The sequence below is a fragment of the Oncorhynchus masou genome, chromosome 29 (genome assembly GCF_036934945.1).
Source record: "Oncorhynchus masou masou isolate Uvic2021 chromosome 29, UVic_Omas_1.1, whole genome shotgun sequence".
Taxonomy (NCBI): Eukaryota; Metazoa; Chordata; class Actinopteri; order Salmoniformes; family Salmonidae; genus Oncorhynchus; species Oncorhynchus masou.
Window position 1 is genome coordinate 20,228,155 of NC_088240.1, and position 18,627 is coordinate 20,246,781.

The following is an 18,627-nucleotide window of genomic DNA, read 5'->3' on the forward strand; positions in this document are numbered from 1 at the left end:
AGAAGCCTGTGAGACATCCCGTGAGTTTACAATCAGCAGGAAGTCAGCTGTGTAGAACCTTGCAGAAAGGAGCACATTATAGTGTGAACTGTGACAAAACAAAGTTATACAGTTAAGCCCTCGTGTTATCAACCTTCGGCTACCTTAATCTGCACAAACAAACCAATCGCCTTTTACACTATGTTCTGCCCCTGTTTCCACACATCTGCTAAACTGCCACGTAGACAAAAGAGGTTGTACTTTGTCTATAAAAGAAGAGACGCGACTATGTTAAGCTTTCAACTCTGTACCATTGTTTGTAATGGTTGTTTGCTTCATTTTTGCAAATCTTATAATAAAGTTGTGAGAGAAATCTACAGTCTCTCTTCCTATAGAATTGCTACCACATCACGCTCTCTGTTGCTGATGTATGACCTTTAAACAGGTAAACGTTCAGACGGATTACCAGAATATGTGCTCAGTGCATGCGCTGACCGACAGACAAGTGTCTTCACTGATGTTTTCAACCCACCTCTGACCGAGTCCGTAATACCAACATGTTTCAAGCAGATCACCATAGTCCCTGTGCTCAAGAACGCCATGGCAACCTGCCTAAATGACTACTGACCCATAGCACTCACGTCTGTAGCCATGAAGTGCTTTGAAAGGCTGGTCATGGTTCATACAGTATCAACACCATTATCCCAGAAACCCTAGACCCATTTCAATTTGCATAACACCACAACAGATCCACAGATAATGCAATCTCTATTGCACTCCACACTGCCATTTTCCTGGACAAAAGGAACTCCGATGTAAAAATGCTATTAATTGACTACAGCTCAGCGTTTAACACAATAGTGCCTTCAAAGCTCATCACTAAGCTAAGGACCCTGGGACTAAACACCTCCCTCTGTAATTGGATCCTGGACTTCGTGACGGGCCGCCCCCAGGTTGGGTAGGTAACAACACATCTACCACTCTGATCTTCAACATAGGGGCCCCTCAGGGGTGCGTGCTCAGTCCCCTTCTGTACTCCCTGTTCACTCATGACTGCATGGCCAGGCACGACTCCAACACCATCATTAGGTTTGTTGACGATTCAACAGTGGTAGGCCTGATCACCGACAACGATGAGACAGCCTATAGGTAGGAGGTCAGAGACCTGGCCGTGTGGTGCCAGGATAACAACATCTCCCTCAACATGATCAAGACAAAGGCGATGATTGTGGACTACAGGAAAATGAGGGCCGAGCATGCCCCCATTCTCATTGGCGGGGCTGCAGTGGAGCAGGTTGAGAGCTTCAAGTTCCTTGGTGTCCACATCACCAACAAACTATCATGGTCCAAATTCAGCAAGACAGTTGTGGGCACGACAACACCTTTTCCCCCTCAGAAGACTGAAAAGATTTGGCATGGTTCCCCACATCCTCAAAAAGTTTCTACAGCTGCACCATCGAGAGCATCCTGACTGGTTGCATAACTGCCTGGTATGGCAACTGCTCGGCCTGTGACCGCAAGGCACTACAGAGTGTAGTGCGTACGGCCCAGTACATCACTGGGGCCAAGCTTTCTGCCATCCAGGACCTCTATACCAGGTGGTGTCAGAGTATGCAAATAGTGTGCAAAGCTGTCATCAAGGCAAAGGGTGGCTACTTTGAAGAATCTAAAATATATATTGATGTTTAACACTTTTTTGGTTGCTACATGATTCTATATGTGTTATTTCATAGTGTTGATGTCTTCACTATTATTCTATAATGCAGAAAATAGTAAAAATAAAGAAAAACCCTTAAATGAGTAGCTGTGTCCAAACCTTTTGACTGGTACTGTACTTGAAAATAGATGGAAACACCTGACAATTGTTGTCCAGCAATGATCAACAACCAATTTAACAGAGCTTGAATAATTTTGAAAAGAATAATGGACAAATGTTGCACAATCCACGTGTGGAAAGCTCTTAGAGACTTAAGAGACCCAAAAAGACTCATAGCTGTAATTGCTGCCTAAGGTGCATTTACAAAATATTGACTCAGGGGTGTGCTTACAGTTGAAGTCAGAAGTTTACATACTCTGATTCAGAGGGGTTGGGTTAAATGCGGAAGACACATTATAGTTGAATACATTCAGTTGGACAACTGACTAGGTATCCATTTCCATTTCTGCATTTTGAATTCAGGCTGTAAAAACAAAATATGGAATAAGTCAAGGGGTATGAATACTTTCGGAAAGCACTGTGCATGTACATATTTGCTCAATTACCTCGACTAACCTGTACCCCCACACATTGACTTGGTATCGGTACCCACTTGGCATTCGGGCTCCCGAGTGGCGCAGGGGTGTAAGGCACTGCATGTCAGTGCTAGAGGCTTCACTACAGACCCTGGTTAGATTCCAGGCTGTATCACAACCGGTTGTGATTGGGAGTCCTATAAGGTGGCGCACAATTGACCTAGCGTCGTCCGGGTTAGGGTTTGGCTCGGGTAGGCCGTCATTGTAAATAAGAATTTGATCTTAACTGACTTGCCTAGTTGAATAAAGGTACAAAAAAAGTGAAATAATATAGCCCCATTTTTATTTTCTTGTAACTTTTTTTTACACAAATGTATTTAGTAAATATTTTCTTAACTCTTTCTTTTCTTAAAACTGCATTGTTGGTGAAGGGGTTGTACGTAAGCATTTCACTGTAAGGTCTATTACACCTGTTGTATTCGGCGCATGTGACAAATAAAATTGGATTTGATTTGAGTTCAATGACAGATCAAACATATAACCACCAGACAGCACATCGCTTTGAGGGGACAAAAGGCAAATCAGACACCAACAGCAGAACAAACTAGCCTTGGTGTAAGTCAGCGTGTTATTATAAGTGGTGCATTGGCTCTGTGGTTGATTGCTCTGCACTGGATCTTGTTATAGATACCCAGCCTTCCCACTGAGCCCCGTGAGTGAGTTCTGACATCTCCTCATCCTCAACAGTAATTGCTTGGTATTTTTAGGTTGCCAGCATAGGGTAATTAAAACAAATAGAGGGAGATAGCACAGACAGAGATCTCCCTGGGCTCTCCATGGGTAAGTGGGGAGAGGTCATGCACGCTGCTGTTTTCAATTAGGCACCACTGCACCGATGAGGCTTTTATTGAAGAGGGGGGGTGGGGCTGCTTCATGGACACAGTGAGACTGTTAATGTAAAATAAGGGTTAAGAGACAAAAGAGGTTTCAGGCCTGCTTCAGGAGTGAAATAGTTATCTACTGTATCAGGATAGAGCTGTGCTCATGTTGGTGGTGCCTTGTTCATGCCAGCACACACAGCCTTTCAAATATTTGGTATAACTCTACATGACCCTCTCATAATATTCTACCATTGCACTGTACACATTTAGAAACAACCCTATTTTTCCATTTTCAGATACAACCCATCAATACAACAGTCATGTTCAACAAAAGGAAAATGCTATTTGTTTAAACAAAAACAAATTTGTTCACAAAAAGTTCATTCTTAAACATGATATGTTCATATATTTCAAATGAAATGTACATTAGGATCAGAAAAATGAACAACTAAATCTTCTACGTCATGTTACATATTGACATAAATAGACCTCATATACAATACCTGCAGAAAGTATTCACACCCCTTGACTTTATCCAAATGTTGTATTACAACATTAATAAAAAAAATACATTTCATGAATTTTATCACTGGCCTACACACAATACCCCATTATGACAAAGCGGAATTATGTTTTTACAAATTAATAAAAAATGTAAAGATGAAAAGTCTTGACTCAATAAGTATTCAACCACTTTGTATGGCAAACCTAGCTCCACTCCTACTCCCCAGGTGCTCTGATTTGTTGACTTCTGTAACTGTAAAAGCCTTTGTTTCATGCATGTTAACATTAGAAGCCTCCTCCCTAAGTTTGTTTTACTCACTGCTTTACCACACTCTGCCAACCCGGATGTCTTAGCCGTGTCTGAATCCTGGCTTAGGAAAACCACCAAATACCTTGAAATCTCCATCGCTAACTATAACATTTTCCACCAAGATAGAACTGCTAAAGGGGGCGGTGTTGCAATCTACTGCAAAGATAGCCTGCAGAGTTCTGTATTACTATCCAAGTCTGTACCCAAACAATTAGAGCTTCTACTTCTAAAAATGCACCTTTCCAGAAACAAGTCTCTCACTGTTGCCGCTTGCTATAGACCTCCTTCTACAATCCAAGCTTGATGCCCTCAATCTCACACAAATTATCAATGAACCTACCAGTTACAACTCTAAATCTGTAAACACGGGCACCCTCATAGATGTCATCCTAACTAACTCGCCCTACAAATAAACCTCTGCTGTTTTCAATCAAGATCTCAGCGATCACTGCCTCATTGCCTACATCCGTAATGGGTCTGCGACCAAACGACCACCCCTCATCATTGGCAAACTCTCCCTAAAACACTTAAGCGAGCAGGCCTTTCTAATTGACCTGGCCGGGGTATCCTGGAATGACATTGACCTCATCCCGTCAGTAGATGATGTCTGGCAATCTTAAATAAGCATGCCCCATTCAAAAAATGTAGAACTAGGAATAGACTATATATAGGTTCACTCCAGACCTGTCTGCCCCTTGACCAACACAAAAACATCCTGTGGCGTTCTGCATTAGCATCGAATAGCCCCCGTGATATGCAACTTTTCAGGGAAGTTAGGAACAAATATATACAGGCAGTTAGGAAAGCTAAGGCTATCTTTTTCAAACATAAATTTGCATCCTGTATTACTAACTCAAAAAAGTTATGGGACACTGTAAAGTCCATGGAGAATAAGAGCACCTACTCCCAGCTGCCCACTGCACTGAGGCTAGGAAACACTGTCACCACCGATAAATCCACTATAATCGAGAATTTCAATAAGCATTTCTCTTCGGCTGGCCATGCTTTCCACCTGGATACCCCAACCCCGGTCAACTGCCAGGCACCCTCCACAGCAACCCGCCAAAGCCCCCACCATTTCTCCATTACCCAAATCCAGATAGCTGATGTTCTGAAAGAGCTGCAAATTCTGGACACCTACAAATCAGCCAGGCTAGACAATCTTGACCCTCTTTTTCTAAAATTATCTGCAGAAATTGTTGCAACCCCTATTACTAGCCTGTTCAACCTCTCTTTCGTATCGTCTGAGATTCCCAAAGATTGGAAAGCTGCAGCAGTCATCCCCCTCTTCAAAGGGGGTGACACTCTAGACCAAAACTGCTACAGACCGATATCTATCCTACCCTGTCTTTCTAAGGTCTTCGAAATCCAAGTTAACAAACAGATTACCGACCATTTCGAATCACACCCTGCCTTCTCCGCTATGCAATTTGCTTTCAGAGCTGATCATGGGTGCCTCAGCCACGCTCAAGGTCCTAAACGACATCATAACCGCCATCGATAAGAGACATTACTGTGCAGCTGTATTCATTGACCTGGCCAAGGCTTTCGACTCTGTCAATCACCACATTCTTATTGGAATATTCGACAGCCTTGGTTTCTCAAATGATTGCCTCGCCTGGTTTACCAACTACTTCTCTGATAGAGTTCAGTATGTCAAATCGGAGGGCCTGTTGTCCGGACCTCTGGCAGTCTCTATTGGGATGCCACAGGGTTCAATCCTCAGGCCGAATCTCTTCTCTGTATACATCAATGATGTTGCTCTTGCTGCTGGTGATTCTCTGGTACACTACTATGCAGATGACACCATTCTGTATACTGCTGGCTCCTCTTTGGACACTGTGTTAACTAACCTCCAGATGAACTTCAATGCCATACAACTCTCCTTCCGTGGCCTCAAACTGCTTTTAAACGCAGGGAGAACTAAATGCATGCTATTCAATCGATCACTGCCCGCACCTGCTCGCCCGTCCAGCATCACTACTCTGGACGGCTCTGACTTAGAACTACAAATACCTACAAATGCCTAGGCTAGACTGTAAACTCCTTCCAGACTCACATTAAGCATCTCCAATCCAAAATTAAATCTAGAATTGGGTTCCTATTTCGCAACAAAGCATCCTTCACCCATGCTGCCAAACATACCCTCGTAAAACTGACCATCCTACCGATCCTCGACTTCGGTGATGTCATCCATAAAATAGCCTCCAACACTCTCCTCAACAAACTGGATGCAGTCTATCACAGTGCCATCCGTTTTGTCACCAAAGCCCATACACTACCCACCATTGCGACCTGTACGCTCTTGTTGGTTGGCCCTCGCTTCATACTCGTCGCCAAACCCACTGGCTACAGGTTATCTACAAGTCTCTGCTAGGTAAAGCCCCGCCTTATCTCAGCGCACTGGTCACCATAGCAGCACCCACTCGAGGCACGCGCTCCAGCAAGTATATCTCACTGGTCACCCCCAAAGCCAATTCCTCTTTGGTCTTCTTTCCTTCCAGTTCTCTGCTGTCAATGACTGGAACGAACTGCAAAAATCTCTGAAGCTGGAGACTCATATGTCCCTCACTAGCTTTAAGCACCAGCTGTCAGAGCAGCTCACAGATCACTGCACCTGTACATAGCCCATCCGTAAACAGCCCATCTATCTCCCTACCTCATCCCCATACAGTATTTATTTATCTTGCTCCTTTGCACCCCAGTATCTCTACTTGCACATTCATTTTCTGTACATCTACCATTCCACTGTTTAATTGCTATATTGTAATTACTTCTCCACCATGGCCTATTTATTGCCTTAACTCCCTTAACTTACCTCATTTGCACTCACAGTATATAGACTTTTTGTTTTCTTTTGTTCTACTGTATTATTGACTATGTTTTGTTTATTCCATGGGTAATTCTGTGTTGTTGTCGAATTGCTATGCTTTATCTTGGCCAGGTCGCAGTTGCAAATGAGAACTTGTTCTCAACTAGCCTACCTGGTTAAATAAAGGTGAAAAACTCTGTGTGCAATAATAGTGTTTAACATTATGTTTGTATGATGACCTCTTCTCTGTACCCCACACATACAAAAAATTGTAAGGTCCATCAGTCGAGCAGTGAATTTCCAACACAGATTCAACCACAAAGACCAAGAAGGTTTACCAATGCCTCGCAAAGAAAGGCACCGAAAACATAATAAGCAGACATTTTTTAATATCCCATTGACCATTGGTGTTATAGTTATTAATTGCACTTTGATACAGGCGTCCTTCTTAACTCAGTTGCCGGAGAGGAAGGAAACCGCTCAGGAATTTCACCATGACGCCAATAGCGACTTTAAAACAGTTACAGAGTTTAATGGCTGTGATAGGATAAAACTGAGGATGGTTCAACCATATTGTAGTTACTTCACAATACTAACCTAATTGACAGAGTGAAAAGAAGGAAGCCTGTACAGAATAAAAAATATTCCAAAACATGCATCTTGTTTGCAACAAGGCACTAAAGTAATACTGAAAAGAATGTGGTAAAGCAATTCACTTTTTGTCCTGAATAAAAAGTGTTTGGTTTGGGGCAAATCCAATACAACACATTACTGAGTACCACTCTCTATATTTTCAAGCATAGTGGTGACTGCTTCATGTTATGGGTACGCTTGTTACGGGTACGCTTGTAATTGTTAGGGCCGGGGAGTTTCAGGATAAAAAATAAACGTAAGTAGGATATTACCACAGGTAATATCCTAGAATAAATCTTGGTTCAGTCTGGTTTCCACCAGACACTGGGATATGAATTCACCTTTCAGCAGGAAAATAACCTAAAACACAAGGCCATATCTACACTGGAGTTGCTTACCAAGAAGACAGTGAAGACTGAGTTGTTCCAGTAATGACTTAAATCTAATTCAAAATGTATGTCAAGAACTGAAAATGGTTGTCTAGCAATGATCAACAACCAAGTTGACATTGCTTAAAGGATATTTAAAATAATAAATGAGCAAATGTTGTAAAATCCAGGTATGGAAAGCTTGAGACTTACCCAGAAAGACTCACAGCTGTAATAGCTGCCAAAGGTGCATCTAAAAGTATTGACTCAGGGGTGTGAATACTTACATAATTATATATTGCTGTATTTAATTTACAATGAATGTGCAAAAAATTCTAAAAACATGTTTTCACTTTGCCATTATGGGCTATTGTGTGTAGATGGGTGAGAATGATGTATGTTTTAATCCATTTTGAATTTAGGATGTAATACAAAAAAATGTGGAATAAGTCAAGGGGTATGAATACTTTCTGAAGGCTCTGTATAATTCCATGATCAGTAGTAAAAATACATTATTGATTTAATTTCACAGTGTCGAGACTCTTTAGGTACGGTACCTCTCACAACACCCAGGAAACTATGAGGAATCTCTCTGGGCAACTCCACAAGCTCACTGCTACGGAACAGAGCAGCCCTCCATCTCCATGACGACAGCTCTTGTAGAGAACTGAGTCCAACACCAGCCCTCTTCCTGTTGGTTAAGCCTTCAGCTGCTGTAGTCTCTATGTTAGATGGGAGGAGGAGGTAGACCATGTTGTCAGGTCAGGAAGTCCCAGGAAGGTTGTAGAGACACAGGAAGGTGAACATCATGACAACAAGCACCAGACCAATCAGAACCTGCTGGACCCACAGATACTGGTCCAGCTTCTGCTCCAGCCGGGCGTTACACACCATCACACGCATCAGCTGCAGAGGAGAGCATTTGGTAACTTCATCTTACTAATGTATTCACTTTTCAGTTTCCCATATCAATTTGACACCATGAAAATGTATAATGCTTGTAATAGTGTAAAAGGAAAGGGGGGGGGGGAGATAAACCAATTAAATCAAAGTTAAAATTTAAAATACAGCAAATGCTGTACATTGATTAATATTATATAGGTTAATGTATTCTTGTGGGTGGAGGAGCATCATCCAATAGGAGTGGAGAGCTCACCGTCGTGTGCAGGTCCGGGTGGCCATTGGCTCCTCCTTCAATTGGGCTGTCACTTCCACAGGTCAGGATGGGCTTAGTGCTCTCCAGGATGTGACATCGTAACCTACAGGAAGGACAGGACACAGTCACGTCCAATGATGTGTATAAACCCTGGATGACTGACCGTGAGCGCTGTATTTAAGCCACCGCGCAGCCATCTTGGTACTTCTCCTCAATTATAAAAAAGATTTAGCATTTATTAAATGTCTACATTAGTTTGACACGTTTATTCTATTACAGACACATTCCACAGAGGGCCGAGTGTCTAAGTCTTAATTGAACGGAAAACCCCAAAACCAGCAGGCACTCGGCCCTCCGTGAAATGTCTGACACCCCTGCCTTAATGCATAATTTTTTATTATATTATGTGAGCTAAACATAAAAATAAATAAAAATAATATTTAAAAATGTACTAATGTTACTGTCCCGACTACAATTTCAGTTTATGTGACAAAACAAGCAAATATAGTGTAGAGAATTACTAGGACAGCTCTAGGACAGCAACACAATTAGACCCAACCAAATCATGGGAAAACTAAAAGATAATTACTTGACACATTGGAATTAATTAACAACAAAAAAAAGTGACCAAACTAGAATGTTATTTGGCCCAAAACAGAGAGTACACAGTGGCAGAATACCTGCACTTCCTAACCACCTGCCAAATGTATGACCATATTAGAGACACACTTTCCTCAGATTACACAGATCCACAAATAATTTGAAAACAAACCCAATTTTGAATTCCCATATCTATTGGGTGGAATACCACAGTGTGCCATCGCAGCAGCAAGATTTGTGACCTGTTGCCACAAGAAAAGGGCAACCAGTGAAGAACAAACACCACTCTAAATACCTCCCATATTCATGTTTATTTATTTCCCTTTTCATACTGCACATGACATTTGAAATGTCTTTATTCTTTTGGAACTTTTGTGAGTGTAATGTTTACTGTTCATTTTATTGTTTATTTCACTTTTGTTTATTATCTACTTCACTTGCTTTGGCAATGTTAACATATGTTTCCCAAGCCCTTACATTGAATCACTGTACCATCTAAACCGCTGTGAAATATCTTTCCAAAGCAAAAAATATAGTATTTTCAGCTGTTTTATACTGGAAGTAAAATATACAAAAAGGAAACTTAGCGCACATAGAATTGATCTACCACTTCTTAGACTTACTTTCAATGAGAATGACAGATCTATAACAAATATTTATATGTGAATTTGGTCAGGTTGCCCAAATGTTACATATTGCAGCTTTAAATACATGTAATTTTGCCCTTGAAACATTTGAAATACTATAGAGCTCCATTAATTGCTATGGAAGAGTGCTCATACTAGGGATTGCCCATATGGTCGACCACTGGCTTCAAAGCCTCTCAATGGCCAATACATAGCGTCAGCAATCCAGGGTTTATATACATCATTGGTCACATCAGGGAAGACTGAGGAGAGGGGATAATCAGCCTGCAAGGTCACTGACATACCCCAGCCATGCTGAGGCAATCTGTGCTGTACACTGCAAGATCACGATGGGTTTAGTGAATCAAAGTTATCTTGAGGTCATTATAGATGTTGATGGTAGCATATTAATGACTGCTTGCCCTTTGGCTCAAAAGGAATTGTTTTACTCATTTACATACACTCAGTATACAAAACATTAGGAACACCTTCCTAATTTGAGTTGCACCACCCCCTTTTGCCCTCAGAACAGCCTCAATTCATTGGGGAATGGATTGTACACGTTGATTCCAAAGCATCCCACAGTTGTGCCAACTTGGCTGGATGTCCTTTAGGTGGTGGACAATTCCTGATACAGACGGGAAAAAGTTGAGCATTAAAACCCCAGCAGTGTTGCAGTATTTGACACAAACCGGTACGCCTGGCACCTACTATCATATCAAAGGCACTTAAAAAATGTTGTCTTGCCCATTCACCCTCTGAAAGGCACACGTACACAATCCATGTCTCAATTGTCTCAAGCCTTAAAAATCCTTCTTTAATCTGTCTCCTCTCCTTTGTCTACACTGATTGAAGTGGATTTAACAGGGGACATCAATAAGGGACCATAGCTTTCACCTGGATTCATCTGGTCAGCCTATGTGATGGAAAGTGCAGGTGTTCTTAATGTTTTGTACACTCAGTGTATATTCCCATCCATGAGGAGGCATTGATGATGATGTACCTGTGCTCCATGATCTTGGTTTTGGGCACGTCCTTCCAGAAGTGAACGAGCTCTGGTGATCCAGCACCAGCGTTCTGCTCCATCTCTGCAGCCATAACTAGGAAGCGGTCCTGCAGAGATGCCTGGTAGCCTGCACAAACACATCCATGAACTCATTGAACTCATGAACTCATTGAACTATTTTTTTTTATCTCAGTATATTGTTCAGTTTATGTATCTAGATTCCTACATTTGGATGGGATCAGCTGTACAAAGTATACAGTTTAAACCCCACTGCTGTCAGAATCCAATAATCAGAAGATAGATCTGAAAGAGCTAACTTTGTCACAGCTGTGAACAGAAAAAGTGAGGGTTCTTATCCACTAAACTCGAACAAATGAACAAGATATACGCGATAGACGGTGGCTCCCGAAAACTGAATTAAGTTAAACCCAGAGAGAGAAGGAAACCCTCAAACTTTGGAATAATGCCAGAATTTGATTATTCAAAAAACCCATATCTAGCACATCAGAAGCCATGACTGACATTTCCATACTTGAAGGCCTCTGAACGTCTTATCAGCCAAGTCCCTGCATCCCTACTCAATGTTGGTCTCAAGTGAACAAGAGGAAAACATTGACCTTTGGGGTTTCAGCCTTCCACAGAGTACTGAGACTGGCTCAATAAAGTTTATTTACCCACCGTTAGGTTTCTGAAAGGCTCAGCTTAGGGGAAGATAAGAGATTATTATTTTATCACTCTTAAAATATGTATGTCAGGCAAAAGAAAGCTGTACTCTGTCAGCACTTTCCAAAGTTATTAGACTGAGACTGGACCTTTTGATTATTCTGAAGTTTCTTCTGGTGCATCTGGAAACATCCGAAGGAAGTAGATAAGAGGAGTGGGTGGGGAGAAAGAGAGAGAGAGCGAGAGATAAGTGCAGTACTCTACCTCCATGTAAGGACACCACTATATCCACAGAAGCGCCCGAATCACAGCAGCTGTTGCTGGGCTTCACTCTGTACTTCTCAGGTGCTGTGGTTCGTACCTGTGGAAGGAGACACCGTCAAGTCAGCTTGTTTATTTTCACACACATACACACACATGGGCACACACAAGCACAGAGTGCCACGCTTGCACACACAGCGGCATGCACATACCTTGAAGGCCACATGATTCTTGGACACATTATCGAGGATGATAAGACACTTCCTGTCTGACTCTTTGGACCCAAAGCTCAGCTCCTCTGCTGGACTGGAAGTAAGAGAGAAAATACATTACATTTTAGAGGAGAAACAGCACAGGCTGCATGACGACAAGGCGGCTGGCTACGATTGAATTTGTGACTAACTTAACAAACAAATGTATTTTTCTTTATGAAGGCATCAGCCACAATGGCTATCTGGTGTTCAAAACAAGCCGATACATCTGTTAGAAGTCTTGCTTTACAGCGTGCTTTGTTGTTCCTCTTCGTGATATCTTAGCTTAATCGATCTGTTTGGCAAAGCTTTGTGAGCTTAGATGTTGCTTCCTGAGAGTGATTGCAGTATGATTACCCAGGGACTTGTAGATTCTGTTAGCTTCCATTGTTACACATTTACTAAACAGCTGCTGGATCACCATCTAGCTCAATATTCTAGCTAACACATGGCAGATTATGTCCATCTGTGCTTGCATGTTTTTCTCTGCTTTAAATAAACAAAAAGCCTTGTACACTACATCGATACCATGTGTAATTGCCATTTATCCGACTCAATTGATGTCAATATGTTCTTTATAATATTTTTCAAGGAGGTTCATTCCAGAGAAATAGACTAACTGTATGTTCCCTGGGGCCAAACCCTCAGTCTCTGATGTGCTGTGCTCCTCCTGACCTATATGGAGCTGTCTGTCAGGCCCCTGGGAAGAAGGCAGGCTCAAGCCTAGCGTAGCTGAACCCATTTATGAGGAAAATGGAGAATTCAACCACATTATTACCCAAGTCTAGGGTGAAAATATCTGTGATTTTGCATCAAAGCTGTGAAATCTGGAGGAGCAGAGGAAAAATCCATGTCCTGAGAAAGTAGCCATGAGGCACTCTAATTCGCTCTCCAACACTCAGCGCACCCCATCCCCAGCCCCTAACAGACCACCCCACCCCCCCCCCCCCAACTGCCTCACCAGGCTCATGTTTAAGGGATAATTCAGTAAAATGGATAATTCAGCCTCAGTGAACACTTCTCCACACTGTGCTGTGGACTGCTGCTGGCATGCTTCAGTACCTACTGACAACTCAGTGAAATGGCCAATATGCTAAAAATTCCTGTGTAGCGTATATAAAAAGTCTAGTTGTACATTCCGTAGGCTACAGAGCTCTAAACAACAGATTGTTTTGTTCTTTGCCCCAGTAAAGTGTTGTGAGGAGCCCAGCGCTCCCCTGAGCCCGGAATGACTCTCTAGACTTCAGGAAACCTTTTGACAAACACATTCTGAAGATCAAAGCATCCCCTCTTCCACCCTTCCAGCTCTGGTTCTGCCTTCCTCGTGGACTCACTGGAATCAGGGCTAACACAGCTCAGAGACATAATAGCATTTAAGGCTCATATAAATACTTTTATCACTCTAATACGTAGCCCGTAGCTGTGAAAAATCTCACATCAAAGAGTCTGCTCTCCAAAAAACTGAACTGGACGGAAATGACTCAGGAACATAGGAATGATCTAATTTAACATTGGAATACCCATCAATGGAGGCAGCTCTCAAGTACTGTACCTTGATGGATTCTGGGTTCCAACTCCTTAACTTGGGATAGGGTTCATTATCAGGTATCCTATTGAAATATAGAGGGTCTACACCAGAAGTTAATGGTTATCTGTAGGAGGAAGGTATATGGTGTTTGCAATTAAGCTTGGAATGTACTGAGTGTAGGGAAAACGATCATGTGGCAGCATTGATAAGGGGAGAGAGCCATGGACTAGTGATGAAGGGTCGAGATCAGGTCAGGTTACGTTAAGGGAAGAGGAACTGGTTAATGCCTGTATCGCTTAGTTTCTTGCTAGCAATAAAAATATACAATGTTTAGCGAGAAGGAGAAGACTCCACCCAAAGTGGGGTACAAATACCACCACTATTGTAAACATGTTTTTGTCTGTTCAGCTGTTCGATCCTTTGGGAAGAATAAACTTGGTTTAAGCTTTCACAGTGTCCGTTGAGTTCTTACTCTAACAATTAGAACCTAACAGTTGATGTTGTCGGCAGGATTCACCACGATTTATAGTCAAACCAGGGAGTCCAGATCAGTGGAGCAGGCAACAAACAAGGTAGGCACAGTCCCTACACCAGTTTCCACTAATTTTGACATATTGGGGAGATGAGAATCGTAGGCTGAACAATTATAGAATACAGACCTAGAAAGCCTGAGTTTATTCAGTAGGCCCATTGAGGAACCGGTTGTATGGTTGGTTCCTTTAGAGATAGGTCCCGAGTAGAGGTTTTCCTCTGTGAGATCCAGGTAAAAAATATGGTGTAGGGTAGGTTCCTTTAAGGATAGGTCCCAAGTGGAGGTTTTCCTCTACGAGATCCAGGTTGATATAAGGTGTAGGATGGGTTCCTTTAACCTCTTGAAACTCTGGGGGCATTATTTCATTTTTGGATGAAAAACGTTCCCGTTTTAAACAAGATATTTTGTCACGAAAAGATGCTCAACTATGCATATAATTGACAGCTTTGGAAAGAAAACACTCTGACGTTTCCAAAACTGCAAAGATATTGTCTGTGAGTGCCCCAGAACTAATGCTACAGGCGAAACCAAGATGAAATTTAATACAGGAAGTGAGCCAGATTTTGGAGGCGCTGTGTTCAAATGTCTCCTTATATGGCTGTGAATGCGCAAGGAATGAGCCTGCACTTTCTGTCATTTCCCCAAGGTGTTTGCAGCATTGTGACGTATTTGTAGGCATATCATTGGAAAATTGACCATAAGAGACTACATTTGCCAGGTGTCCGCTCGGTGTCCTCCGTCGAAACTATTGCGTAATCTCCAGGTGCGTGCATTTTTCCATTTTGAAGAGAGGAGTAACCAAACTGCAACGAGTGATTTATCATCGAATAGATATGTGAAAAACACCTTGAGGATTGATTCTAAACAACGTTTGCCATGTTTCTGTCGATATTATGGAGTTAATTTGGAAAAAAGTTTGCGTTGTAATGACTGAATTTTCGGGGGGTTTTCTTAGCCAAACGTGATGAACAAAATGGAGCGATTTCTCCTACACAAATAATCTTTTTGGAAAAACGGAACATTTGCTATCTAACTGAGAGTCTCCTTTCTCAGAGAGGAGATCCGAAGTTCTTCAAAGTAAATTATTTTATTTGAATGCTTTTCTTGTTTTTGTGAAAATGTTGCCTGATGAATGCTAGGCTTAATGCTATGCTAGCTATCAATACTCTTACACAAATGCTTGTGTAGCTATGGTTGAAAAGCATTTTTTGAAAATCTGAGATGACAGTGTTGTTAACAAAAGGCTAAGCTTGTGAGCCAATATATTTATTTCATTTCATTTGCGATTTTCATGAATAGTTAACGTTGCGTTATGGTAATGAGCTTGAGGCTATAATTACACTCCCGGATACCGTTTTTTTCTGAGCCAAACATGATGAACAAAACGGAGCGATTTCTCCTACACAAATAATCTTTTTGGAAAAACTGAACATTTGTTATCTAACTGAGAGTCTCCTCATTGACAACATCCAAAGTTTTTCAAAGGTAAATGATTTTATTTGAATGCTTTTCTTGTTTTTGTGAAAATGTTGCCTGCTGAATGCTAGGCTTAATGCTGTGCTAGCTATCAATACTCTTACACAAATGCTTGTGTAGCTATGGTTGAAAAGCATTTTTTTAAAATCTGAGATGACAGTGTTGTTAACAAAAGGCTAAGCTTGTGGGCCAATATATTTATTTCATTTCATTTGCGATTTTCATGAATAGTTAACGTTGCGTTATGGTTAATGAGCTTCAGGCTATAATTACGCTCCCGGATACGGGATTGCTCGTCGCAACAGGTTAAGGATAGGTCCCAAGTGGAGGTTTTCCTCTACGAGATCCACGAGTGACAATACAGTGCAGGGTAGGTTCCGTATAGGATAGGTCCCTAGTGGGGCTATTCACCTGTGAGATCTGTAAGAGTGACGAAAGTCCTAGCTGCAGTGACAGTGAGGAAGTAGGGTATGTGGATAATGATAAGAAGGTTGCAGAAAAATTCTGAAGGTAAGCCACATGCATGGTTAAAAGAAAAGCAATAAGATATTCAAACATTTTTTGAGTTACATGTATTAGCAGTAGCAATAAGGCGAGAGGTTGGTTTATGCCATATGGGGAGGGGGAAACATGACATATTATGTGGAAATAGGAAGACAGATAATTTTGGTAATGTGTGTTATCAACAACAGTAATACATTTGCAGACGCTATAGTATTGGTTCTAACACAAGGTATTAAGTGCCGTGACTAATTAATAAGCACAAATACCATAACCATTCTCCAGGGAAGTGGGTAGCACTACGTTAGAAAATAGTTCATAGAAGGTGCGTATTGGAGACGGCAGTGTAGAAATCTAAACACCCTGGACACCGTCGGGAGAGGTTTGGGAATAATAACTATTGATATGGCAACAGACAACCCCGATTCTCTCCTGTAAAGTGGAGCTAAAGGATTTTAATAAAGCTATGGAGGCGCTGAAAGAAGTGCACAAGCATTCTACCAATTTGGCTCAATATGGGAAAAATTTAGTAAACTGGATAAAATTGGGCAGCACTTCCCTGTTGACGGAGAATTTGTGCTTCGGCTTTGATGGCAGTTTTGAAACGTGATCAAAATGGCAATTGCGTGGGTAATGGATGAAATAGAGCAGGATGCTTTGAGAGTGGAAAATAACTCTGCTCACTTCACAGTCGTGCGGGTTAATACGGCCACAAGGAAAGTCATTAACTATAGTTTCAATGGCCAAGTTAAGACAAAGAAACGTAGCGGAAAAACATCAAAGCGTAGGGAGACAAAGTCCTGTTTTAGGTGTGGGGCTGTTGGTCATTGGAAAAGGGAGTGTAAAGTAGGAATGGAGCCTGGTGCATTCGGAGGAAATGCTGCCATGCAAGCGTTTGCATCTTTTTCAAAATAGCAACAACAAATTCTCCTGAAAGTAGCAGGACAGGAAACTTACACATAGTGGTGTATGGCCTCGGTACGATCGATAGTGGTTCATAGAGATTACAGTTTATATGTGAAGAAAGATGTATGAGATCATGTTTTACACAACTTTTTAATAGATGCCAGGGATCAAATATCACAGATTCCTTATGATGAGAAATTGGCTAAATTTGCCTCAGGAAAAAGTATTTTGGGTTGAAGAATCTAGGCGAAATGCCAGGGGAATGGACGAGGTAACAAATTAAAATTATCTGGCCAAAACACTCCTTGCAACTCAGAAAACCTTGGGGGGGGGTTCAGAATGGCCGAAAGGGTGGTAGGGTCACGAGGAATTAGCAAAGGGGTTACCAAACCTAAAATTAACTTTAAATTTTTTTAGTGAACATGGTGGTGCGGTGGTTATGGAGTATCATGGGGAAAGGAGACCAGTGAATCGTTGGACTCAGTGGCGAGATAAAGTTGCCAAGTCTAAAGGTAGTACATGCTAAATAAAAGATAAATAAAGGATGGGGTGGATTAAAACAAACATTTAATGATTGGAGTAAGGTCAGTGGATTTACCATTATCATCTTTGCTTTATAATTAATACTTTTGGTTTCTTGATTACAATGTAGCATTGTAAATGGTAAGAAAATCTACACTTTCTGTCACGCCTTGGTCATTGTATTTTGTGTTTTCGTTATATATTTGGTTAGGCCAGGGTGTGACATGGGTTTATGTATTGTATTTTCGTATCGGGGTGTGTAGTATTTGGGATTGTAGCTGATTAGGGGTGTGTGTTTAATAGGTTTGGCTGCCTGAGGCGGTTCTCAATCAGAGTCAGGTGATTCTCGTTGTCTCTGATTGGGAACCGTATTTAGGTAGCCTGGGTTTCGCTTTGTATATCGTGGGTGAATGTTCCTGTCTCTGTGTTAGTTTCACCAGTCAGGCTGTAATAGGTTTCACGTTCCATTTGTTGTTTTGTATTTATTAAGTTATTCATGTATAGTTTGTTTGTTTGTTTTCACTAATAAACATGAGTAACCTACACGCTGCATTTCGGTCCGACTTTCTTGCGACAAACGAAGAACGCCGTTACACTTTCATTCTCGTTGGAATGTTCCCTGAGACTGTGGTCTTGGGGAGAGCAGTTAGTGATATTTGTCAGTTTAAGTATATTTGGCAGTATAGGGGGCAGTATTTCCACTTTGGATGAATTGCGTGCCCATAGTGAACTGCATCAAAATATGTCCTAAATTGCTAATATATGCATATTATTATTAATATTGGATAGAAAACACTCTGAAGTTTCTAAAACCGTTTGAATTATGTCTGTGAGTATAACAGAACTTTGACGTCATCGCCCCCTCCCTGCCCAACAAGTT

The 18,627-nt window shown here is 41.5% G+C and overlaps 1 protein-coding gene across 2 annotated transcripts in view; it reads right to left on the minus strand.

Moving 5' to 3' along the window:
• Nucleotides 1–2,532: 2,532 nt before the first annotated feature.
• LOC135519146 (motile sperm domain-containing protein 2-like) overlaps nt 2,533–18,627 on the minus strand; it is a 34,541-nt gene continuing 18,446 nt past the window's right edge. For both annotated transcript variants that reach the window (XM_064944222.1, XM_064944221.1), the window contains 5 exons: nt 12,244–12,337; nt 12,035–12,131; nt 11,105–11,234; nt 8,876–8,978; nt 2,533–8,625 (listed from right to left, as the gene is read on the minus strand). In XM_064944222.1, coding sequence (XP_064800294.1) covers nt 8,482–8,625; nt 8,876–8,978; nt 11,105–11,234; nt 12,035–12,131; nt 12,244–12,337 — 568 coding nt within the window. In that variant the 3' untranslated portion in view covers nt 2,533–8,481. The remainder of the gene's footprint in view (nt 8,626–8,875; nt 8,979–11,104; nt 11,235–12,034; nt 12,132–12,243; nt 12,338–18,627) is intronic.